This window comes from Anser brachyrhynchus, assembly GCF_964034855.1.
Source record: "Anser brachyrhynchus genome assembly, chromosome: 3".
NCBI lineage: Eukaryota > Metazoa > Chordata > Aves > Anseriformes > Anatidae > Anser > Anser brachyrhynchus.
The window spans coordinates 11,183,077-11,204,673 of record NC_137696.1 but is presented as its reverse complement, the minus strand read 5'-3'; the positions used below and the strand labels follow the sequence as shown (position 1 = coordinate 11,204,673).

General features: G+C 36.7%; 1 protein-coding gene across 11 annotated transcripts in view; it reads right to left on the bottom strand.

Annotated features, from left to right (window-relative positions):
- The window catches only part of RALGAPA2 (Ral GTPase activating protein catalytic subunit alpha 2), a 136,329-nt gene that overhangs the window by 73,619 nt on the left and 41,113 nt on the right, over positions 1-21,597 (bottom strand). For 8 of the 11 annotated variants that reach the window (XM_080584947.1, XM_080584951.1, XM_080584957.1 and 5 more), the window contains 11 exons: positions 21,133-21,244; positions 20,171-20,408; positions 19,432-19,596; positions 18,137-18,277; positions 16,624-16,761; positions 15,984-16,081; positions 13,829-13,919; positions 13,488-13,664; positions 9,634-9,827; positions 9,033-9,131; positions 8,615-8,770 (listed from right to left, as the gene is read on the bottom strand). In XM_080584947.1, coding sequence (XP_080441073.1) covers positions 8,615-8,770; positions 9,033-9,131; positions 9,634-9,827; positions 13,488-13,664; positions 13,829-13,919; positions 15,984-16,081; positions 16,624-16,761; positions 18,137-18,277; positions 19,432-19,596; positions 20,171-20,408; positions 21,133-21,244 — 1,609 coding nt within the window. The remainder of the gene's footprint in view (positions 1-8,614; positions 8,771-9,032; positions 9,132-9,633; positions 9,828-13,487; positions 13,665-13,828; positions 13,920-15,983; positions 16,082-16,623; positions 16,762-18,136; positions 18,278-19,431; positions 19,597-20,170; positions 20,409-21,132; positions 21,245-21,597) is intronic. The other 3 variants (XM_080584950.1, XM_080584956.1, XM_080584948.1) reach the window with 1 other exon arrangement.

Here is a 21,597-nt window from a genome sequence, read left to right as displayed (position 1 = left end):
TTACCAGATAAATATTCGTTTTTAACGTAGTACCAGATAATGCTTCCACTTTCCTGAATAAGCTAGAATGCCACTCGAGTTAATGTTTAAACTAGTTTTAATCACTTCCTTTGATACATTTCAAAGTCAATATCAGTCAATGCAAACATTCAAAAAGAAAGAACAGATGGATGCAGCAGCTCATAAAGTGGGTGGTAAACTCACGCTCCAAGCAGAACAAAAGACCCACCTTTTCATAATTAAGGGGCTGATTAACGCACCTCACTCCTCGCAGCACAACGCACCTGTAATTACGAATGGAGCCAGGTACTGAGATGTGTTTGGTCTCTGAATAATTGGGCATCAAACTATAGAGCAGCAGATGGGAGTACACTTCTGTTGACATATGCCACGATAAAAGAGTCTGTGCTAACCTGGCTTAAAAGGTAACAGAACATAGGAAGTACAAAGACCTGCTACAAACAACTGTGTTAACTCCTGTCCTCGCTCCATCAATCCCATCTGTTAAATACCACTGTAACGATCGCCCTGCATCATCAGCTTTTAGCCACGGTCATTGAACAGAACTCTTAGAAAATTAGGATAAAAAAATGTAATTGTAGAACTGTTGTTTTAACACCTTAATACCTGTGAACTTACAGCACAGCATAAATAATGCAATTTTCACATATGCTGTGACAACACATTCACTACAAAAAGCTGTTAGAGTTCCGCTGCATGGATCTATTTGCTGTTTATGAGATGTACAACCACTAAAAAATATATTTTTCCTAGTTAGAAGGCAAAAACCTTTGGAAAGTTTCTTTTTGGAAAGATAACGAAACAATCCTCAGCTTTTCTTTTTTGTTACGTAGCTGTGAAATACAGACCGTCTGGCACAGATCATATGCAGCGATGATACAACAGACTCAGAACCATCGAAAGTTAGCACTGTGCACAAACAGCCTGCTTGTGTTCACCCTAGCTTTCCATTAGTTTCCAGTGCCATTTTTCACCTCAGGCACTTCATTCAGTATTAGTTTGTGACAGTTTTAGTGACTTAATTTAAATTAGTACAGGGCAGAATACATCCTGAACATCATCTTGCTCTACTAGAGCTTATTGCAAACAGAACAGATTGGAAAGAAACCACACCCCAGGAAGGCATTTGCAGGTAAAATTTGACAATTTTTCTACTGTTTCCCAGACAGCACACTTTCATGCACAACACAGCTAACAATAAAAGCACGACTTCACGTAGTAATTCAGTAGCATTGCAAACTTATCAAAAGATTCAGGTTTATGAGAAAGTGGCCCAGTGAGAACATACGTCCTATCAGTGATATTGCAAAAATCAGGAAATTCAAACAGAGGCAAGTTGTTTCCTTCCCTTCAAAGCACTGTTCTATAAATGTAAACTGTGTTCAGCAGCTTACAGCCTAGTAAATGAATCACTTTAATTGAATGCTATGTACACAGTAACTGGAAAAACACAAGCAATAAGAAAAACATATGGTGATGGCAATAGAAATTGGTTTACTCGTTCTGTACAGTGTTGTTTCTTTACTTCTTTCATAATTGACCTTTAGAATGATAAATGTGTAAAATAATTTTGGTTTATTATGGCTCCAAACCTTTCAGCAATTACACAGAATGAAAATTTAAAAGGAAGTATTCATTCTGGAAGCATTTCAATTGTTTACATAATTGCACAGCTATAATTTAGTGTTCATGTTGTTAAAGAAAAGTGAAAAAAAAGGACCATTATGGACTATTTCAATTCAAAATGATGCTCTGTAGTGTTAAAAATGGGGAGGAGGGCAGAGAAGGGGGCAATCACACACACATCTGTCTCAAATGGATTAACCCTATAAAAGGCGTAATATTTCAGTATAGGGTAATCTAGTAATCCAAATAATATGGTCATAAACATCCAGTGAGTAAGTGAAAAAAAAAAGTTATCCAAGTTCACTGAAAGGTCAATTACAAAAATATTCTTCACCTAATTTTTGTTCAAGGTTTTGCAGATTACAGGTGTAACAAAATAGCCTGCCATCTGCCTTCCTCACGATTCCATTTGTCCCTCAACAGGAACAACATGGATTTTTTACTTAAAGTTCACTCTGTTCTTCCCTGAGACATACCTCATTTGGGGCTGAAATTTACAGCACAGAGAAGATTATTAACTTAAACAGGACGTAAGTGGTAAATCCTTCATTTTCCTTTTTTTATTTTAAAGGAACAAGTGATTCCATTTACTTATTCCAAGCTCTCCTAGCTGGCATTACATTTTAGGTAAGAGTTAACTTGTCAAAAATTAAGTTCCGATAAAAACTTGTGAAGAATTTTGACACACTCGGAAAGCACAGGACTGCTTGTCAGAAAATCTATTTCAATCTGTCATTTAAACCTAACCTCCAAAAAAGTTATCTTTGCTGAAGTATCTTGTGATTAGATGCAATAGAGAGAGAGATTAAAAACCAGAATAACATGTTGGGTTTGGAAAACAGATGACAGACAGATTACTGCATAAATTACCTGCTGGTAATTGTTCCTTCCCCCGGAACTACATTAGAAAGCTCTTTTAAAGGTGCGTTTGTAACATAAAAACAACCTTTGTGCTCATACAGAGAGATGCCCAGATGCCTTATTAACAGAGATCAGACAAACATCCTAAGTGAACAGAATTTTTGAAGTTTCTCCCATTTTAAAGTATGTTTGATATTTCTATTGCCTACTGCCTGAAATGCTGAGACAGCTTTGTGTTGGCAGACAGACTTCTCCTGAACACCTGTGGCAGGACCACCGGGGAGTCTGGCAGCAAGATGCCAGCACATGGCGCCGACCCAGCCGCAGTGCTGGGGTGACCCCCTCACAGGGAAGGTAGGTTAGGGACGGGATGGTGAGCAGACATTTGTTAGAAGGACACACAGATCCTACAGTTGGCATTACCTGGTTTTGCCTTTCTTCCAGTCAATCCTAGCAGCTATTTTTCCCCAGCACTGCCAGTGTGTCCTCATGGTGTGGGTGAGCAGAGGGGCATGCAGCACCTTCTGAGAGAACTGCTCACCCAGTACGGATTAGGTAAATTTTCTGCAGAAAGGGAGGTGTTGGGGAGACTACAGAGGGAGAAAATTGAGGTAGCTACTGGAAGAAGGTCACAGCAAACTAGAATATGTGACTCTAAGCCTTATTATCTAAAGACTACATTATGATTTTATTTTTTTTAATGGCAGTCTGGAGAGAAATGTAAATATGTGCTATGGTTTCTGAAATGTTGTATAACCAAGGGTCCTCATGTGAAACACTATCAGGCAGAAATCTAGGCAAGAGGTACTTATCCCACCGCATACACGAGGGAAGCTCCCATCTACAGTGCCTTTGAAAGACAATGCCCCACGCAGCTACCACACATCCCAGTGCACAGCACCAGTGACCTCGCAGCCACGAGTTGAACAGTGCTCCTTGTTGCAGAGTAAAAACTTAACAGTAAGATATAAAAGCTTACAAGCAACTCTATTACAAAATGTTCCATATTATAGATCCAGCAATCATACACAAAGCCACCATCTTGCGATACTCTGCAATTCTACATAAGCTTACTTTGTAACTGACAAAGTTTTCTTTCTGCAGTAAGCAACAGTATATTTTAAACAAATTAAGAAGCTTATAGACAAGCATAACATATATTAATATATCATTATCATTACTGGTAAAGTATTAAATCTAGCTTCTTCCTTATACTACTAAAAGGACCGGGCTAAAAACGTGGCTGTTAACTTTTCTGTCTTCAGCTGCACTGCATGCTGTGGGCTTATGCTGTTCTGCATAGCAAAATAAGCCCAGTCTCTGTGTGCTGAAATTCAATCACCAGGGACATCTGTCAACTCATTTGGATCTGGGCTTTTTTCCCCCCATATTTAAAGTTAGTACTGCATTTAATATCATTAAACAACAAAAAAGCCCGAAGTGCAGTCTTTAGCTGTCCTTTTCAGAGAATCTCTGAAGTATGTAGTTTTTATTATGTTTCTTAGTATTTCTTTATGAAGTAGCCTGTTCCAAAAATATGCTGGCAAGCCAGTATAATTGCAGATTTACTGAACCTAATTGTTGAAACTCCCTTCAAAAGCCAGGAATATAACTATCCTGTCAGCTCACTTTTCAGATAACAATCTCTAACACTACTGGCCAAAAATGCAGTGGCATATGTTGTCAATAGCTTACGGCAAGTGTGTTAACTGATGCCAAAGCCCTGGTAGCAGGGTGAGACTCTCCCCAAAAATGACACAAAAGAGCTGGCAGTTCCAAAACTTGCAAAATTTTGAAAAACTGCCTCTTCTTCTACAGAGGTAAGCACTGAACTTTCACAGCATCTCTTCTCAAAATAAGAGTGCAAATTTAGACAGAAAGAAGAGTGTCATAAAAATCTACATAAGTTTTGGGGAAAAATATTGTAAATACCAGAAGTTGTAGGAATTAGAATTATCTCAATAGTTGTTTTTCTGAAAAGGGGGCTGAGTAGCATTAGTAGAATTTTGGAATAGAGTTTTAGGGTGTTTTTTTTTGCCAGAAAAAATAGGGAAGCTATAAAACAAGGAGAAGCTTACATAATTTTTCAAGTTCATGATGCAAAAATTACTGCTACAGTAAGCAGCCAGTAGAAATAATAAAATACATTTCTTTTCTACACTTAGACATTTGTGCATTGCGATATTAGAATTCAGTTAAAATTTAAAAGCTGTACGCATCATCCAAATCAAAAGATATGAATTCTTACAATCGCTGCAAGTGGGGGCTTTTCAACCCTTAAACTCACACAGTTATACCCACCCAAGCTGCAACAGGCTCTCCTGTGGAATCCTCTAAAAATCTCTTCCCAAGAATATGCCATGATTCTCCATAGTCTAAACTAGGAGCTAGAGCAAATGCAGATTGACACCACAGGATGGCTTTCCTGAAGCTGCAGATGACACCACAGGATGGCTTTCCTGAAGCTGCAGACTGAATGATACAGTAAAGAAATGGATGTTGCTGGGAAACACCTAGGCATTCCTGTAACCATTGTTGCCTGGCTGAGGAGATACCGGAAGAAATACTGTATAGAAAAAGTCAGTCCTGCACAGGTGTGATGGACTAGAAAGACCCTGAAGGCATTTGAAGGCTGATAGACCTCAGTGATTTAAAGGGCAAAAGGACTGAAGTTAATGTAAGCAGTACCTCCTGCATCCCATCTGAGCGATTCCTGATGCATTGTCTTCTTAGGATTTTCAGTCAAGCTTTGAATGCAAGTGGAAACACTGCCTTCGCTACCAGGTGAAGATAGTGTATAAAAAACAAAACCATGCTCTAATTCACTTTCCTCTGTACTAGTGAGGGAGGGGAGGTGGAGAATCTGAATGAACTTTGTTCATAAAAAGCAATGGGAAAATCTGAACTCACTAGAGCATCAGAGAAATGCCCACTGACTCGAGTGGTACAGGAGCAGAATTGTTATTGCACAGTCGCCTGTGCCCTGGGTTCAGGGCACTTGGCATGCTGGAAGTAGCTGCGGTGCCAGGCTGTGACTTACTTCTCCCACCTGAAAAGGTGATGCAATTGTTGCGGAGAATTGTACACTTCTTCAAGCGGAGATGTTTGTTGTTTGACACTTAGACATGGATAAATTAGACGTGGCTTAGCTACAACACTAACTCCTTTCTCACCTGCTGAACTAATAGCTAAATCTTGAACTCAGAGTACCATGGGAGCTTTTTATAAAATATATCTTTACATTGCTCTTTTATATGCTCCAGGAGACAAGTCTTCAAAACTAGGTTGCACTTTGCATGAATAACAGTCTGACCATAATCAAAGATGTATTATTTTGGTTTTTTACCATTACCAAAACCTAGACAATACAGCAGTAATTTTGTATATGCATATCCTCAAGAGAGGAGTGAAACACAATTGAGTAATTTAGAGTAACAGGTAATGGAAACAGTGCATACATTAGAGCAGGAGGTCTGCATTCTCCTAAGTCTAGGAGAAACCTTTTTCACCTATCCAGATAGCTACATGTAACTGGACATGTATCTACTGAAATAAATACAACTACTATCTGCTCAGAAAGTCCAATTAGTGTCTTTGGTAAGGTATTTATCTTTATATTGAAGTCCAGCTTTCATTAAAATTAATTGTATAACTGCACTTTGCTCATGTAATACAAGATTTGTGGATTTTTTTTTTTCTAAGAGAAATACATTTCAAAAAGAAACATTTCTGATGCTAAAATACTGATAATCATACTCATGTTATACGGTTTCTGACCATAACTTTACTAAATTATGTAGCCACATAAAAGGCTCATCTAAAACAACCAATGAGATTTCCTGGAGCTGGTCTACCTTTGTGTTGCTCCTCTCCATTAATTTTTAAAATTGTACTAGTTACATACATAGAATGAAAATTCCCCCATGAGAAAAATCCCCTTCTCCTTTTTTCTGTTAATGTTCCATAAAAGTGAGAAAGATATGCTTATGCTTAGGAAAGAAAAAAAAATCTCACAAAGCAGATTGCTCTTTCTTTCTACTACAAGATCTCCAGTTTCCAGCCCCTTCACACAAACCAGATCAGATTTCCCCCACACCTGGGTAGTTTAATCTTTTGGTGGCAAGGTAAAAGGCTGGTGAAATACCTTGCCTGCGCCATCAATCTACCTGTGGAAGAAAAACTCTGTGTTCAATCATTTGGGTACCAGATGGCACCTAGCATAAGTAACTCCCTGGCCCCACCAAAATAATTGAAAAGTACATCCATGACCCATATTAACAGATACCAGTTATTCTGCCTCAAACAATACATTCCTGCAATTGTATTTATTGCAGGTGTTACCTTCAGCATGCAAAATACTGAGCTAGTCTAAACACCCATTGAGTAATGTGACGCTAATCAAACTGCAAATACAGAAATAGGTTTAAGGAACCGGCTTTGCATCAACATGTTGCATGAGAATTGAAGCTCCAAAACACCGTGAGTGAACATCTCACATCATCTAGTATCATAGCTAAGGAAAGCAAAACTGGAAGTACAGTAACACAAGAGAAAACTTGCGGTCAAGTGTGTCACCAAGAGGCAACAAAAGCAGAACCAAGAGAGCCAAGGAAGAAAAAAAAAGCAGCATCAGTGTGCAAAATATCTGGGAAACCCTGGAATGACCTGTACTGCCTTCACCAGCCAGTCTTCACTTCTTGATCTTAGTGTCTGCATTGCAAATTTGCACACAGACTGAAATATGAAGTGCAACAAAGCAACAGGCTTAAAATCAGTGGAGCTGTTATTAACACCAAAACACATTGAACTGTGAGAAACACAGCTCATCAAGAACCAATACCAGGTTTTTAAAATCACCAAGTTTCTATGTAAGAAACTCTTTTCCAGGATTTTTCTCCAGTATCGTAAGTAGCACACCAAGACAATTAACAGAAAAGCTTTGCCCCAAACCAGCTGTAGGAGTCATATGACCTAATCAGTTCTCTTCCTAAAAAGAGAGCATGCTGTGAGTCTGTGTAAAGAAAAAAACAAGTTATCCTAAATGTATGCCTTAACTTTTGAAGGTGAGAACACAGGAAGACGTTTTTGCATGGATCATAATATTAGTGTTTTGCTTTTAGGAAGTATAGATCAAAGAATATTCTGCTATTAATAGTTTTTCTTCTTCCATACCTACAGAAGCACTTGAGAGCAGGTGGAAAGCTTGCAGAGAATGCACGGCAGATGGTTTTCTTTCCTTTATTTTTGCAAAACAGGGACACATGAAGTTTCCAAGTGCAGGGTTATGCAGGCCAGCACAGAGAGAAGGACTGAGTTGCTGACCACAGCAAGGCACCCATGTCCAAGGTGCGAGCAGCATGTTGCATGCTGGTAAAGCTAAACGCAGCTTCACAACGTTTAAAACAATGCACCACTAACCCAGCACTAGTTAAGCAAAAGGACAGGCCTTCTTCGGGATTACAGGAGTAGCAAAGATTGGTAACAACTAGCATAACCAAATCCATGCAAGTCTGTTCCCTCTGGCTTGATAAAGGCACTAGAAGTAACTCCCTGAAGCAGCAAATACCAATACAGATTTTACAGAGAGGTCCATGTGCCCTCTGCTGGCATCTGCGGGGCAGCTCTCACCATTGTATACATCAGAGTATTTTTTTTAAGGATGAAAACACACTGTTACAGCTATAAAAACACAGGCATGTTTTTAGAATGTCTCTATTTTGCTGAGAGTATTTCTTATAGATCTTATGCATATTTAGCTGCTTCTGTGGTCCAATAGTCCTTTTACATCTTGATAGATGAAGTTTTTTCCTCATCTCCCACCAACTACGTTCTTGGTTAGGCCAAACCATGGCATATAAACCCATAAATGGCATCTATTCACAGACACAGAATGTTTTGACAGCAGTTCTTGGCTAGAGTGATAAGATAACCTGAAGAGTACGGAGAAAGTTCAGACTATGTAATCTAAAGGGAGGAACAGACTAGGCTATACATGGATAATTTCATACAATTGTATTTCTTTCTGCTTTTTCAAAAATGAAACTGAAAACATTTCCATCAGCATATGGAAAAAAATGCAATTTTTTTTTTTAAAGAAGGCATTTACCTGGTCTTCACTTGTTAAGCCAAGGTGCATCACAAAATAAAAATGAACTAGGAAATCAGAATTTGGCAGAACATCTTGACGTCTAGTCATCATAGCACAGATCAGCCTGTACGCCTGAAGTTTGCCTTCCTTATATTCATTTGGCAGCGTGGTTGCCTAAAAAGAGCAAAAGCCTTGTTTTACTACATTTTTCCTAGTAGTCAGCTAATACAAAATTGTTATTTTCAGCAGATTCTCCATAAAGCTTTCGTATTTATTAAAATAGACTTGAGTCCAAATGTCCTATGTCCTCTGGAAGATATCTGTTGTCTTAGAAAGCAGTGATTGTGACAATTATGAATAGTGCAACTGAACATACACAAATTTAATACTGATACAGAAAAAAAACACTAACGTGAAAATTTTAGAAATAACTTACCTTGAATAACCATGATGCAAATATTCTGAGAGGAGGAATTAGGACAGGAGGAGAGGGAGTCGACTGATTATCCATACTTATAGCAAGGTTGTCTCTTATCTGGTGTGTTTAAAGGATGAGAGTTAATAAGCACAATAGCTTACTTTATTAATGTTATTTATTTCATACTATTATTTTTCTATTTTATTTTATTTTACCTCAAGGCGCTATACCCTGTGCTACCCAGACGGTTCCTCCTTAAGCTAAGACCTCCAGAAAAACATGTTCTATAGTGCCATATAGCCTAACCAAATATTATCATTTTAGGTTGTACCATCTCCCTTTACACTTAACACAACATTTGCAATATTCTATTCTATACCTCTGTTTTCTTTGCTACCGTTTCATGATGCCATGTAAATTAACTAATCTAAATTCTCATGATTAAACAGGAATATTTTTTACTCAGGATAGCTACTAGAAATCAAACAAAATCTGACAAAACTTATGACAGAATCCTCCAAATATCATGCTTGTGTTCCAGATGATAATCCTAAACTAAACTTAAGCATCATTTTTACAGAAAAAAAAAATCATTATATGAAAGCTTGATATACTATACCTTTGCAAGTTTATACCACAGCTCATAGAGATACCCAAAAACTTTTGCATGAATTTTAGGTGACTCTATATTGTTCACATCTCCAAGAATTCCCAAGATCCTCCTCCATAGCACAGCAGCAGAATCAGGATGCCAACCGATGAGGCTTCCACCGGCAATTATACTGCAGTCATCAGCAAGATATTCACTGCTGTCTGTAAATTTTAAAATGCTCAACTTCACTGAATTAGAAATGCAGTGTACAATATAAATTGAGTCAAAAAAAGTGGGAATATCAATACAGAATAGGAATAGTAATTCTGAACATTTCTGATGGGATCTCACCGAATATAAACACTAAGCAAATACAATGACTTGGAAATTACAAGCAAACATCAGAAAAACATAAAGCATTAGGCTGGATAATAATTTAAAAACATCAATCACTTTTGCAAGAGTATCATAGTAGTTCTACAACTGGTACGAAAATTATGTCTATACCTAAAATCCCTACATAATAGTTTCCTTGTTTTCCCCCCTTTTTTTTTTAATAAATCAAACCATTCTCTTCTAGAAATCATGAAAGCCTACAATTCCACAGTGTTTGTATCCTGGGGTTTTACATAGATAACAAGAATATTATTCGAGAATGAAGCTTAATATTATATAAAGCAATTCAGTGACGCATATCTGAAAGCCAATTATATAAAACATATGCGAAATCAACAAGTGAGATTAATTTTTCCTATGTGATGACCTTGGGTTGTGAAGAGAGTTTCTCTTTCACAACAAAGTAGTCTCTAAGCAAAACTCTTATGGGTTAGGGAATTGCATTTCCCTACGACACAAGGAAAAGACACATCAACTTTTAGCCAGAAAAGATAAAGAGCAAAGATTTATATCTTAATATAAACTGGAACTTTAGAATAGAGATACCTGAAAGCTTTGGTCTCAAGAAACAGAACATACATAATTGTCATAAATAATTTGTCACTGAGTCGCATCATTTTATTTCTAAAGAGTATGCCTAAAAACGTTTTATGACAGAAGTACCAAAAACTTAAAATGTTCACTGTGAAGTCTGGAAAGTTTACTACCATGCAAAAAGATCAGAGTAGTGGATTTATTTATAAAAGGACACTTTGGCCTTCCTGGGTAAGCACACTCACAAATTAGAGGGGAAAAAAACAACACAGAAAAATAGCGAAGGCATATTGCCACTCCTGCAGGCCGTAGGCACAAGTAGACTTTCTTGATGATGATGTACCTACACGAGATGCTGCCTCCACGCATCGCACATTGCAGAAGAACATAATGATCACCTTCTTAGACTAAACGCAGAAGCTGTTAAGACCTATTACTCCTTATAATTTTTTTTCATCTCAGAAGTGGTCTCTCCCACTAAGTCATCTCCCTCTTCTACATTACTCAAGGGAGCACATGGTTCAAAGCAAAAACTGGCAAGAAAACACAAGTTAAAGGGCCTTCCGTATAGAGACAACCCAACTATAGATCAGTTTTGTATCAGACAGACTGCCCTCACTCAAGGCTTTTTTAGCAGGAAGGCAAATGCAGTTAAATGTACTCTGTACATGTCTGAAACTCATGTACTCTGAAGATTTATTCAATCAATAACTGGCTTTTACAGGTAGCATTTCCATTGCTAAGTGTCTTTTCTCTTTTAAGATCACACAGTATAAAATTATCTGGAAATACAACTGAACAAAGGGACTAAAACCAATGCACTACAAGTGATGAAGTGTATGCTCAGGCACACAGAAGCAGTTCCTGAGAAAGGTTCCTGAGAAAGCAGCATACAAACCAAGAAGGAAGACAGGGATTTGTGCAGATGGGCAGGATAATGGAATTAATAATGCCTAAACAGTAGATGAAGAAATCCATACTGGAGTGCAAATTTTAATGACAAAAGCTGATACACTGTCTTCTATTAGACCAAGGAAAGCTATGTAGCAGCCTGTCTACGGGCAGAATCAGTCCAGAATGGTACCCTCCAGTGCTCAGCATCCAGTGTTTTGAGGAAAGGTACAGGAAACCTCTACGTCGGCAGACAGAGATAACTTGCACCCTTCCAGGTTCCAAAAATAAAAGCCATTTTAGAAGTCATATTTATCCTTGCTTTATTTCTTTTAAAGCTTTGGGGATTTTTTTCCTTTTTTGCTTTTTTGTTTTGTTTGTTGCAGCATTATGAATTTCCAAAGTGTTAAAATGGACGTTATTTTTTAAGTGTGTTAGAATGCTCTTCAACAGAGAAGATCATCTCTCATCAGAGAATTTCATGCATCCGTGCTGTTCAGGTGATAGCATTACACTATTTTTTGCCTTACACTGTGGAGTTTTCGACAGCAAAACAAAGTTTTTTATTTTAGAAAGCCTCCAAATCTGAAGACCAAATATGTATTTTGTTGGAAAAGAAAATTAAACACCCAAATGAATCCAAGTAACCATATGACATATCAAAATCCTGAAGGCTCAGCTTGTGACATAATTTTACTACAACAGTAGACATTGTTCACAAATGAAAGATGAGCAAGGGGCTCCGATCCTTCCTGCATTCTCCATGTAACAACCATGCAGCAAACAGTAGCAGCTCTGACTCAGATAAGCTGTTGAAAGGAACAATGTGAAGCTGTTCTCTGACTGTGTGGATGTACAGTGAGAAAGAAGAGGGCTGTGTTCACCATACGGATAACTTACAACTTTCTAATATGCCAGTCAGAAATAAGCTGAACACTGCGTTGTATGCAGCCACCCAGTGTGAGCGGACACACAGACAATCAACTTGGACAAGAACCAGAAAAGCAGTAAGAGCATGCCAGATCTATTGGGTAATTAAACATTTGTTATCACACTACTCTTTTAGTCCACATTACCTTTCAGATTATTTTATATAGCTCATTCTGTTTGTAAACACAAAAGAGCAATTTCTTGTATTACAGACAAAGCAATGAATTTATCATACATAACAATCCTTGCCAGGTACTGTATTACTACCTTTTATACAATGGTAATCTGAACTATGGAATAGGTGCACTGGTTCATTAAACTAGCAGTATTTTAAAGAAAAAGTGATCATGAAAAAAATACCCTTGAAACTATACAGCTCATGAGTAAAAACAGCTGATAAGATAGTTTCACATGTTACAGTATTAAGTTATTAAAGTAAAAACCCTGACTCACATGTTGCATATTAGATGGGAAGGTACCTGGCTGAGAATCAAAATATTTCAGTAGATATAAGTATTGGATATGTCATAGATACTATAATTAAAATTAAAAGGCAAAAGAGCTTTACTTCTATATTAACTTTTCTGAGAATGCTACTTATCACATTCTACTGGAATATAGGCAATGCACACTCTGAAGTATAAATAAGGAGAGTAACAGGATTAAGATGAGAAAAGTTGTTATGAATTAATCAGTTATTTCCTATCAGTCAATATATACAGTAAGGAACTCCCTGCACTTTCTTAGGCAGTTCTGCTATGAAATAAAATCTATTAACTTAATAGAAATTTAATTAATTCATTTTACTTGAACACTAGTGCAGGCTAAGAGAGCACAAATGATCAACTATCACATCTCTGCTGATTAGCAGTAATTTGACATAGCAAGCAATGCAATCATTTTGAATTGTGTTTTCATTTTCTGGATTAGAATGTATTGGCACCTATGTCACGTTCATTCTGATTATACAAATTCCTTAAACTCTGGCCATTTAAATCTCTTTTTTGACATAACAAAAGCTTGGTGACATGCCTAAAGGAACATACTTTTTAATATGCAAACTGAACTGTATGAACTACCTTTTGAGATAAAAAGGTAAAATAGTAAATATATTTTCTGGACTAGAGTACCTGTTAAATTTGCATTATCTGCAGGACTAAGCTGAAGCCAGTGAGGTGCATCAGTATCCACACAAACATCTGTTGATGCATTAACTTCATGGTCTTCTTCAGAAGCTTGCCAGGGGATGAGTGCAATCTCTACTTCATTATTATACCCAATGGATGTGTCACTGCTAACACTTTCACCTAAAGCAATCAGAGGATTAAGAAAGATCTCAGATTCTATTTTTAAAAATTGCATTAGCAAAACCTGGTGAGGAAAGTGCCTAATATATCTGTAACAAGACAAAATTATCACACTGATTTAAATTGCTAAGCTTAAGAAAAATACTGCATTTCTTGGAACTCACTTTTTTCTCTCTCCCTATGGTTTCCGTGTGTTTGTTGCAAGTCTGCTTTCAAATCTAATTCAGCTGTACTACTGCTCCTTTGTACTAGTACCTTCAGAGAAAAAAAATAGTATTAATCTGAGTTTCTTAATTACATTTTTGAGAACTACATATTCTTGCAAATTCAATACACAACGACACATATACATAAAGTTACTAAAAGTTAATCATAACTGAGTCAAGATATTTTAATCTATACCTGGACTACCAAATATCTTTAGATGTCTTAAGGACACCATCATGTTTTCAGTTTCTATTTCTCCTCCTTTTCTTAAACTCAGTCTACCTACTAAGAGGCATGACTTTCTACTGATGTTTTTCCACAAAGCTGAAACCATTCAAAACTTTCAAAAGTATCAAAAAACCTTTCAGGAAGAAATTGGTAGTCATCTCTTATGTTGATGCATTACTTTGTTGCAAAACAACCCATTCGAAAGCACCTAATCTTTTGTTTACCTTATTTTTTTATTTTCCTTTTAAATGGATTTATAGCCTACTTGCTGAAAAACCTTCAGGTAATTTTCTGCTTCTAGATGATACTCCTCTGTCCCTAAGCATAATTGCTTTGCTTTACATCTGGTAGATCACCTTCAAATTCACATTTCTTGCATTCCCGTGTCATCTATAATAGCAAAACTTAGTTTCTGCCAGAAAATAGAATACCACGTTGTTTGTTACTATATAAGTATGCAACAAAACACCCATGTTCTGCACCTCACCCCTAGGAGCATACTAGATCTAACTGCTAAAGGAATCTCTGCTCTGAAACTCCTCAATTCACTAAAAATTCTGAAATTCCCTTTTAATTTTGTATTTGTAATTAGTAGTATTATTTTTAAATAAATTTATTTCTTCTGATTTGCTGTCCAGACCATTAATCCATTTTCTTTCTCCATATATCTGAGAAAGTAAATTATTGCCACCAAAGACATAACTAACTCACAGAAATGATTATTATTGTATTAATGAAGGCTGTAGGTTTGGTTTGTTTTGCTTTGAGCTGGGCATCATTCAATCATTCCCAAGAAAGAAATGCTTCCTCGTGCTGCCTGATAGACTGCAGAATCATTTCTCCTCCCTGGCAAATCTAGCTTTTGGTGATTAGTGATGACAATATGCAAATGTGTTGTGGTATTAAGTCAAATTGGTCCACACAGAACATTAGAAACTTATGTTGTATATACATGGTCAAACCTCAGCTTCCACTTGCAAAAGATGGTGAAACTGCAATGTGTTTGACAGCCCCAGCAGCATGTGCTTGTAAATATTTTATAATACATGCCACAAGAATAGAATGGGGAGACAGATTAATTTTTAATTCTCCACAATTACTGAACCTATTCCTCTCCCTCTCCCCTCACCTCCAGCACATGCAGTCCACTAGATTTTCCTTCCCATTTTAAGGTACTTTGTTATTCCTGACGTGATTAATGAAAGCACTTCCAGAAAAAGCCTTGTCTCACCAGAGCAAAGTACTAACAGTACTTTAAGTCCAGATATATGGGAGAGACACGGACCAGAGATGAGATTTATCTTGAAGACCTCCACGTTGCATTGCATTATACTTCCATAAAGATGAAGTCATTTATTATTTCTACTGCTTGTTCCAAAGTTGCATTAAAAATTTACAAAGCTTGCCTGTCCTAATGTTAACTTTTACAAATAATCTGCAATAAATAGCTAGTGCTACAAATTTTGCTGAAGGAAATTATTTTTCTCAATACTTCAAACCATCAAACATTTATTCCACTGTAGTGTAGCTCTATAAAAGCCATGAATTATTTACCAAAAAAAGTGGTAAACTTGTTTATAATTAATAAAGGAAAGCAAAGAAGTCTTTATAAGAATAGCATATAGCCAATTACATAGAATTGTGTTGGCAACTTACAGTATCAGAAGTCACAGAACAAGCATACCAAATAGCATAATGAACAGCTACAGTTTAATCCCAGATCCTATATTGGAAATGTGACTAATGAATTTTCATACTTTCCCGTTGCTAGTTTCAAAATACTAAGAAAAATCTGATTAGAAATAAAACATTTTGTTTATCAATAAAACATTTGTTTTATTTAAAACATGGTATCGTCAATAATCACTCTCTATTTTGCCTTACATGCTCAGCTTCATGTTCTTTCTTCATATATTCCTTATTTTCCTGAACTGATTTGGAGTCTGAAGAAGATAAATTATGAGAACTTCCAGCCTTCTTACCTAGAAATTTTAGAAGGTAAAAAAGAAGTATAGAAATTTGTGGGATGAAAGTGCATAGCAAATTGCAGGAAAAATTCAGTTACATTTACTTACATACTTTTTATATTTGCAGGTGAGTGAAGTAATATAGCATATACTACATAATTTCCATGGCTTAATCGATAAGATGGAACATGTGACGTTTTAAAAATCCTTCATAAGTATAACCCACTTACACAATCAGAACAGAAGTAGAACTGTTAACTCAAATACACAAAATGTAAATGTGAATCAGATAAACAAACATAAAGAGTTACACTGACAATGCATGCTTTTAATAAAGCCCTGCTTTATTAAAGGTTGTGCTCTGCATTTGTAGTCCACAGCTTCTTAAAAACAGTTTTTTCAATAAGATACCAACAATAGATTTACTAAGAAAATGGGATTAAAAACATTTTAGAACCATGGCTGGAAAACAAAGAAGATAACAGCAGCATCTGTGAAGCTCAACAAGTCTCGGCACTTTTTCAAAGTGTAGCATTGCTGCATTTCATCAATATTACCTTGAAAAAAATCGGATGGAAACTGATCTGCAATATCTGAAGTGCTGCTACTTCGAGTAAGTTGCTGCTCTTGGTCTACAAATAGGCCTGTAGCTTCTGTTCCTGCTGAAGTTTCCGACTGCTGGGATTCTTCAACTTCTGTTGATTTAGATAAAAAACAAAATATTTGCATGACCTCAGAATTGTATACAAACACTAACTCCTTAGCTACAAAACCTATGTGAAAAAGTGACCCACTCAAATATTTCAAACTCCAAGTTACAAAAGCTAGAATGTGACCACTAGTTAAAGAAGTTAAATTATTCTTAGAAAAAATGTAAAGTTCAGAGAGAGATGTATGAGCAGTTTCAATGGCAAAAGATCTAGAAAAAAGGGAAAAATTACTTCAGGGATTCAGTGTGCACAATGAAGGGTTGGAGGATGTCATGAGAATAAAGCTATCTTTTCCATTGCTAGAGACCTCAACTAGACTCTGTTTGTTCTGGAAAAAGAAAGAAGAGAGGCAGCAAAACTAGTATAGAGTACAGAGAAGGTTACTGTGCTTACTGACTTTTCCTCCATAAAGATGGAATGGGGACATCAAAAAAGGAAAGAATTCAAATAGAGTACAAAAAAAAAAAAAAAGAAAGAAAAAAAAAGCACAGATTCTGGATTAATTTGTGAAGACAAACTGAAGCATGCAGCTTTTTTATTGTAAGTGAAAATCCAAAATAAAAAGAGAGGAAAGAGAGGCATGAAAATTCAAGTGAGAAAGTAAATTGATACACTGGGGAAGGAGCAACAGGAAAATTTTAAGATGTGCTAGCAACACGCTTACAGAAACATACTTCTCTTGGCATTAAGTGAAAAAAAGACAGTAACACTTGGGAACAAGTGTGCTCCCATTCAGTAATGATGGTTTTAGTTATAGCACCAGTTATTGCCACCCAACCTAACTGCTAACTCTTCTCCTAGAAATCAAAGAGCTGGCCCACACATCCCTTCAAAGCTGACCCAACAGAACTGTCAGACTGTCCAAGAAGATTTATAACTGAGTGTGACACACATTGAATGAGAATTTTTTTGAAATCAAGTAGCTCAACCTGACAAATTTCTTCACTTGCATATTTTGCTTGCACTATCTCATACATTCAAGCATGTAACTAGTTTCTACTCAGTTCCTTGAAAATACCTTGCTGTCCTCATTTTCCCTTAAAAGGTTACTTATTTTGATAATGAACACAGTTCCAGTGACAGAATAACAAAAAACATTTATCTAACCACTCTTTTTCACCCTTCATAACTTTGAAAAAGGACAAGATATGCTTCCATTGAACTTGCTCATCTCCAACTGGCTACCAGTATTACTTAACACTGTGTTTTGAACAGATCCAGACAAGAGAAACAGAACCAGGGAAAAACATCTCATTCCACAATCCTAAAGAACAATTAACTGGACAGAAAGAAAGCAGACAGACAGCAGCTTAAAAATACAAAGAACATTTATATAAAAGATGACTTTAAAGTACAGTACCTGACAGTCTGTGAGAGCAAGAAGTATAAGAGATACCAGGTAAGAGAGAGCTCACAGTGTGAAGCAGAAGAGGTACACTTTTAGTAGCTGGCAAAGCCTCATAAAGATGAACACAGTTGCTGATAGACTGGCTTCGCTTAGCTTCCAGGAAAAAATAAAGCAAGAATTATGTCAGAAAAAATAGCAAAATATTTGGGTTTTGGAATGTCATGATACAACAAAACACATAGCTTTTGAAAAAATTTTAAAATGTTAAGCTCTGAAACATTTCCTAAACGCTATAAGTTAATAATGTGCAATGCATCTCACACACTGTAACTATAATAATCAGTGATTTCTGAATCACGATTCCACAATGTGGAATCTTTCATTTTGTCAGCTTGTGATTACCATTCATGGGCTAATTTGACTTACCCTTTTTCCTTCTCAGTGAAGTACCTGTAGCAGTATATACAGCTCAAAACTAAAGAACAGAAAACTTCTTCAGCTTACCCTCTGTTAGCAATGCTCCACCCTGACCCCCTCCCCCCCAAACTAACTATCTCTTCCTCTCTGCTGAAAATAATCCATTTTCATCCAAGAAGTGGGTTAGTGTGCCTCTCAGAAGTTAATCTGAAGATACAGCTACCTCTGCTTTTGCTTTTAAAATTAGGGATCCTAGCTCCAGCCTGGATAAAGCCCTGAGTACTCTGGTCCGAGCAGACAGCTGACCCTGTTTTGAGCAGGAGCTTAGACCTGATGACCTGACGTTCCTTACATGCTGAATTATCCTGCAGACTCTGTTTTGGGGGTACTGAGTCTTGCTTTCTACATTTATGAAGAGGATGATGAAACGGATACAAATTATGTGAAGGGTTTGGACTCTTAAGACATGATGGGAAGGTAGAAGCACCCAAAATGTTGTTGGACCTGTGAAATTTTTCAAAATGAGAAAAACATCTCTAAAATAGCAAAATGTTACATTTTACATCCAGTATTCTGTTGGCAATTTCTCTCATAATTTGTAATACAGATGAGCAGCTCTCTCTCCAATGGGATCTGAAAGTGGACCTTTTATAACTTGTGTATTAAATACTCTGTATCAGGCTACAATAAAACACCTTCCAAGGTAGCTAACGCTTTAGAGGCTTTTTTCCGAAATAGTGGTAGTGTTCCAGACATCGGTATGGAACATCTGTGTTTAGGCATTTAGTTAAGTTGCACTATTTTTGCAAGCTGTCACAACTCAAAGGTAGATTTAAAACTCAAGTGTTATTGAATGTTTGGGAACATAAACATTTAGTTATGGTCTATACCTGTTGCTCTCTGACGAACAATATTTCTCGCTTTCTCAACTCCTGGGGCTCCAGAGGTGGTAGCACTTCTGAATCTCATTGGCTCCACAACTTCTGGATGACTTTTCCAGCTTAATGAAAAAGATCTTCCCACTAGAGCTGTCTTTTGAGGCTCTAAAATGCCACCTTAGAGATAAAGAAAACAAATTTTTCTAGCATCGTATGCTTTGGCATGTATTCTTCTACAGTATGAATGGACTTACAAGCACTCCAACGTGAAAAAAATATTCACCTTCAAATCGGCATAGTGGAAGGAGTAATTCTTTTTTAATGATAGTAAAAATTCAGCTATGTGCATCGATTGCAAGGTGGCATATAAATGCAGCCAAAATACTGTAATTAAAAAATATTAATTAAAAATACTGTAATTAAAAAAGTTTAATGGAATTACATGGAAAGGAATTTTGACATTGATGACTATGCCAGACTACAGCACAAGAAACCACGTTTCATTCCTGCTCTGCAGAAAAGACTGATTTTGAGCGCATACTAAATCTGCTAAATAGCTACTATCTATCGACCCCAATTACCTTTCCTACCACAATGAATGATGAGAACATATAAATCCAAAGCACTTCATACTTGATTAATCAGGTTCTTACACTAGGATTAAGAGGTATTTAATGTTAGATTAAATTAAATTTTAAACTTAAATATCTAACTTGTTTGATACAAAAATCACTGAAGCATGGAGACTAACCCTTTCCTCTCTGCTTTTTTTCTTTTTGTTCACTGAGCTTATCCAAGGGTAAGTTTGTCATTTCTACCCCATACACAGTTCTTGCCAGCACTGCTGTTAGAGAGTCCATGATATTGGCCCACTCGTTTATGAGCTCCTCCCAGTCGGTCAGGGCAGACAGAACACTGAGCAGTTCATCCCACAGCTCCCGAGAAATGTAAACGCTCAGGTTTGCTCTGATCCAAGCCACAATGAGGGTCTGAGAGGAAAGAAACAAGTGATAGGTCATGCATTTTTACTGAAGTTAATTGAACACGCCAATTCACATGCTGATAAATTCAACACCAATCTGCATATTAGCACTGATTATCAGTGACACACAGATACTATGCACAGATATTTTTCACCAAAAAATACTCCCAGAAATTGGCAGGTACATATATGTGCAAGTTACTAAGGAAATTTTAAAATTCCAAAACATATGCTTCAGGTGATCTTATGTTTCCAGGTAAGCTGAAACAACACTTTGTTTATATAATAATGATAGAAAAAAGAACTGCCTGCTACACCTTCCAAAAAATTAGTGATTGAACTATGCCTGTGAGATTCAGGCTTCAACACTGTAGCTGACCGCATAATGTACCAATGATGTCTAGATATTTTCATCTCATTAAGTGTGACCCAGTTTTGACATGCCAGATGAACTTCCTCCTAGAAAAAGTTACATATAGCTCCCATTTTAGAGGAACTCATTGAAAATATCCCACACTGAGACAAGTGTTTGCTACCATGGTTTGTAACAGAGCCCTGAAGAACTGATCAAATCAACTGCTTCTGGCACCTGGAATTAATTGTATTACTGCAAAGGAGACTTATTTCACGTTTTAAAAATAGGTTGTATAGTACTGCGTAATACTACTTAAGCAAAACTATGGGCAATCAGCATTGAAAACAGGTGTCACACGTACACAAAAAATACTCACTCGAAAAAGTAACCCTGACATGCTCTGAGCAAACGTATCCTTTATACGGTTTTCTTTTGGCTTCTGCATCACGGCTTCTGTTATTCTGAGGAGTATCTGCAACATCTGTTCCCTGGTTCCAAAATAAAATTGTACTTTTTGTTCACATGTGTTATTATACATGCTTGTTAATTTTCATCTACCAGAAAAAACTTTTAATTCTCAATAAGTCTTACACGTTGAGAATGTGATCTTACACTCTCACTAAGATTTCACAGAACTTTCACAAAATAACATTAGTTGGTTGTGGACTGTAAAATTTAATTTTTGAGAAGGTGAAGTCAGGAATGGAAGTGATGACCAGAATCTTTAAATCAAACAGCATGATGAAGACATGGCAGAACCTACAATCTCCCAAATCAATTCATATGCAAGTCATAATTGTGATGTGTAACAAGATCTACACCTGAGTAAGTCCACTCTCCC